Genomic DNA, 5,031 nt, shown 5'->3' on the forward strand with positions numbered 1-5,031 from the left:
TCTGTCCCATATATTCTATTCTGTGTATTCATCAACTCAATACAGTATGAAATTATTATGTAATACAATGCTTTTTTTAATATTTCCGACGTACCTTTTTTTAAGATCTTCAAATTTATTAAATAAAATGTTAAGGCAATGTAATGACTATGTGGTAATTATTCGCAATAGGCGGAAGTTAGAAAAAAGTTGTTTGTGATTTATAAAACAAATTAATTAATAAAAAGCTATTTTTTAGTGATTGACAGTGACCAATTTTTGGGAATTAATAGTTATATATAAAATATTAGAGAAATTTATGCATAATTACAATCCGTTTGGAAGAGCTTCCGTTCAAAAAATATTCCGACATTGTTTATAAACAAACATTTATATTTTTTAAATTAAAATGTGCTAGTCATTTAAACAAAATTTTCAAGCAAATTCACAGTTTGTCCATTCTTCGATGATGACACCTTTGATAAACACATATATAATGACCTTAATTTTTGTATTTCATGCTGCAAACATTAATTAATTAATATTTTGATTTATGCACATCAGAACAGACTCCGCTATAAAGCTCAGATTCAGTTGCCCCTTGGATTCATGCTTCGAGAAATCAGCTTCATTCTCTCGTATGTAATGATATAATTTTTAATTACATCTACTGATTATTATTATTTTATGCATTATTATTTTCATTATTTATATTATATTATTATTATCATTATTATTATTATTCTTATTTACTATTTATGTGCAGGTTTATACATTTTTTTACAGACAGCCCGCAAGTTTTGATTCTTCAAGCCATTCTTTTTTTAAAGAAAATCTTATTTCTTGAACAATTTAATTGTATAAGAAATTAAATAAATGTATGCACTTTATAGCTATTTTATTCAATTAAATTTCACAATCTATTGCAGGCGGAGGTCAACAGTATAATGAGATAACTAATGCACTCCTATATATGATAGCAGTCGATAATGAACCACTATCACTTACGGAGAGAGAGGGTTTTGAAACATACTCACAGTATGTAAACCCACTGTATAAGCCTCCGTCGGAAAAAATGCTCAGCAGCATGATAGATGCAAAATTCAAGATTTTGCAGGACAAAGTGAAGGGCATTCTTTCCATGCAGAAAAATGTAATCCTCATCGCAGACATTTGTACGGAGTCAATGACTACGAAGAATTTTGTGGGAATCACTGTCCGGTTGGACTTTCGGCCAATCAGCACATACTCGGTCCAGGTTCCGGTTCGGTTCGAGCATTTAGGTTCGATTCTAATTTCAACCGTGCCGTTCGCAACCGTTGCCAATAAGAGCGCTCGCTAAAGCCACGAGGCCTGTCAGCTATTTCTCGAGCTTGCTCTACGTCACTTTAATCTATGAACCGCGAATGCCTGAGAATGACAATTGTGTAAGCTGAATCGGCGCAGTGAGAGGTGCACCGGTGAATCGAGAACCGAACCGGACCGGCGAACCGCAACCGAGGACGGCTAATCTGAATTGGCCTTTACTGAGGTAATGGGATTTGCTCAGGCCATTGGACCAAGCAACGAAGGAAGTTTGTGCAGAGAAATCTGTCACTTTGAGCAAATGTATTCCTCTAGTGACCCTCCTTTTGCAAGTAAGTAATGATTATTATTAATTTTCTACTAAAATAATTTATTGTAGTCATTTTTAGTATTATAATTAATTTTTTTTATTTTTCCAGACTGTAGAGGAATATCAGCCATGTCATGCTGCCGCATTTAAGTTTAAAGAGCAATTACTGACAGAACTCGAAAAAAGGTTTGGAAACCTCGAGAATCTGAAGCTTGCTGCTATGGCCACTTTATTGGATCCCCGGTTTAAAAAGATACCCTTCTGGAGTGCTCTGTCTGTGCCCGTCGCTGTTCAAGAAATCGGAAATAATTTAAGTTTAGGTTTTTCTAAATAATTCGTCTTTCAATTACACACATGATAACTACGGTTTTTTATCTCAGGGAAGGAAGTGAAATTCAAAATCAAGGTGGAATCGAATGCTTCAAATGTCATGGTGGAAGAAACAGCGCCAACAATACCATCCGTAACTCCAACAAAAAGAAATTACATTTGGGTACGCTTCGCCAATATGGCACATGAGAAACAGCCTGGTACTAACAATGATAATGCAGGAAGATTCCCACTGGAAATCACCCAGTACTTAACCAGAGCTGTTTCGTCACGAACAGTCAATCCAGTTGACGAATGTAATGACATGAAGCCGCATTACCCGCACCTTTATGAAGTGGCCATGGAAGACCTTCCAATCCTGGCAAAATCGGTTCCATCCGAAAGGGTTTTCTCCAAAACAGGAGTCATCATGACGAAGCTGCGAAACAGACTCTTGGGGAAACGTCTCAACCAATTATTATTTCTATCATCAGTCTCAAAGGCGTTATGGTTTGAGCAATAATTCTGTGTTACAGTAATTATCATGTATTTAAATATAGCCTTAATTAAGCACTTGTTTTGAAAGTTCAAATTTGGATTTTTTTGAATTACAAAATTTTAATTACGTTATATCTATATTTTATAATAAAATGAATAAAAATAAATTTGTTGCGCTATATCAATTTTTACCACGGTTGGAATATTTAAGTCTTATTTATTATTTGATTATTATTTTATTTTGTGGTTAAATATGATTCTAATTATTTATTAATTATTTATATATTTATCATTTCAGTTACTTACTTATATTTAGGTTTATTATTTATATTTATTATTCATTAGTTTGAAATAAGTACGGGCGTTTGGGCACATGCGCATTAAGCAGGGACTCGAGTCTCGGACTCGAAGCTTCGCTCACTTGCTCGAGAAACAGACTCGAGTCCAATATTCGATTCTCAGCAACCACTACCCATCCCTACCGCAGGGCAGTGTGAATGCTCGCACTTATCCAACATATATGAAAACTAACATATATATATAATCAGAATATATTAAGTAAAGCCCATGCGCAAAACAAAAATTTTTTTTGTTGACCGGTGTTACAATTGTTTATATTATAAACAAATTCATTGTATAAATGCAGTAATCAAGCATTTTTCGACAGAAATGTTCGTTTTTTTTCTAACTCAATTTTTTTCAATCAGGAAATTTATGATAATTTTGGCAAAATTCATAATTTGTTGATTAATATTATGGTTAAAAAAATTAATTTAAAAAAATTTATTATTGGGGCATCTTTCGACGGAAAAAATTGTTTTTGTTTCGATATCAGACTTTTAATTGGGATTTTCATAATAAATTCGGCAACATTCATGATGAGTTGACAAATTTTATGATTTTTAAAATCAAATGCATTATTCGGGCATCTGTGGACGGAAAAGCTCGTTTATTGTGTTATTTCAGACTTTTAAATTGGGAAGTTCATGATAATTTTAGCGAAATTCATAATTGGTTGATAAATTTTATATATTTTTAAAAACAAATGCACTATTCGAGCATCTGTCGATAGAAATTTTCTTTTTCGATATTCTAATTAAAACTGTTGACATAGAAAAATACGAATTTTTCTGTAGATAAATGCCTGATCAATGCATTTGTTCATCAAATTTGTTTGAAGAAATAATAAAATTTATCAACTTATTATAAATTTTGCTGAAATTCTCATGAAGTTCCCATCCGAAAATACTGGCATTAAAAAACCGAATTTTTCTTCCGAAAAATGCTTGATTACTGCATTTGCACATAAAATTTGTTTATAATGTAAAGAATTATAATATTAAGAGAACATTTTTTTAATATCATATAATTTCCATACAAATTTCTTACAATACATATAACTAGAAAAAACTTATGATTACGGAAAATCATAAAGAACATTTTTTCAACAAATAATTTGTTTATAAAAACTTTTGTTCTTCAATAATATATGTAATATTGGAACATCTTTAGCTAATATTAGTTTATGAAACTTAGGGGATTTCAACACTTTTCCTGTTATTGACGAGCGCTGTGAACGTAAAATAGACAAAATGGCCATTTTTCGACATATTTGTTTATTTATAAAAAATTGAAAACCTAATTGAAGAATCAGACTCGAAAACTCTCTTGAAAATCTTAAAAGCTTTTTTTACATTTTATTTTCTTCAAATCGCTCAATATTTGTGGGCTGTACGTTATGTTGAACAAAAAATGGCATTTTTTCCCACTGAGGGCCGGGAATGTGAAAATGAGATCATATGAACTCCCATCTAACACAACGCTGCTGAAGGTTGCTTGAACTTCTCAGCATCAAACACTAACCAGCTATGACTCTTGATTTAAACTAATCCCCCGCCCCAAACCCTCGTTAATCGAATTTTTGTGGGTCACTGAGGTAGAAATTTAACTTAGAAGTTAAAGAAAGGTGAGGCTGATGTGTAGACTGTACGTGCTACTTTTAAATCGTAAAAATAAAATTGGAAATGAGTAAATGATTACTAACCATTTTTTTTAATAATGTGCATTTTTTAAAAGAGACAATGAAACTGCGTCTATTTTAATATCAGTGCATGTTATGAATTGTAAAAATATACATTTATGGAAATGATATACAAGTTGAGATACAAATTTGAGTGCGAAATACAAGATACATGATGAGAATGTATTCGTTAAAGCCGAAGGAACTTCAACAAAAAAGAAGTCACTATCACCCAATCACTGCTGTCGATGTTTTGACCTTTAGTTTAAAAAAATCTATGCGCAAGTGTAAGCAATATACAAAGACGGAGCACGAAGCGCGAGGTAAATACATTATCGAGCGGGGAGCGCGAGATTAATATATTATTACTTCGCCTTTGTATTTAATAGTTTCAAATTTGTATTGTTACAGACTCTGAAGAAGAAATCCATAGCCGTTTAGAAAAATCAAGAACAAAATTCACTTCCGAAAGTTTACTTAGAAGCTCAAGATCTGCCCCTTGTCGCACCTTCTAACAATACGCAAAAACAGGTAATCGTTTGCTTGGTTCTCATTTAAAAAATTCATTTTCACATCCTCATTAGAGAAGGTATTAGATTTATATAAAATT

The 5,031-nt window shown here is 32.2% G+C and overlaps 1 protein-coding gene across 1 annotated transcript; it reads left to right on the forward strand.

The window, feature by feature from the left end:
- The first annotated feature begins 1,054 nt into the window (after positions 1-1,054).
- Positions 1,055-2,426, forward strand: LOC117169704. The gene is made up of 4 exons (XM_033356201.1): positions 1,055-1,248; positions 1,529-1,616; positions 1,704-1,914; positions 1,975-2,426. The coding sequence occupies exons 1-4, from the start codon at positions 1,055-1,057 to the stop codon at positions 2,424-2,426; spliced, it is 945 nt and encodes a 314-aa protein (XP_033212092.1).
- Positions 2,427-5,031: the final 2,605 nt, after the last annotated feature.

Source organism: Belonocnema kinseyi, chromosome 3, assembly GCF_010883055.1.
Source record: "Belonocnema kinseyi isolate 2016_QV_RU_SX_M_011 chromosome 3, B_treatae_v1, whole genome shotgun sequence".
In the NCBI taxonomy this organism is placed as follows: domain Eukaryota; kingdom Metazoa; phylum Arthropoda; class Insecta; order Hymenoptera; family Cynipidae; genus Belonocnema; species Belonocnema kinseyi.

Coding starts and splice junctions, on each gene's coding strand:
- LOC117169704 (XM_033356201.1), top strand. CDS start 1,055: ATGCTCAGCAGCATGATAGATGCAAAATTCAAGATTTTGCAGGACAAA. Junction 1,617..1,703: donor TAGTGACCCTCCTTTTGCAA/GTAAGTAATGAT, acceptor TTATTTTTCCAG/ACTGTAGAGGAATATCAGCC. Junction 1,915..1,974: donor CGGAAATAATTTAAGTTTAG/GTTTTTCTAAAT, acceptor TTTTTATCTCAG/GGAAGGAAGTGAAATTCAAA.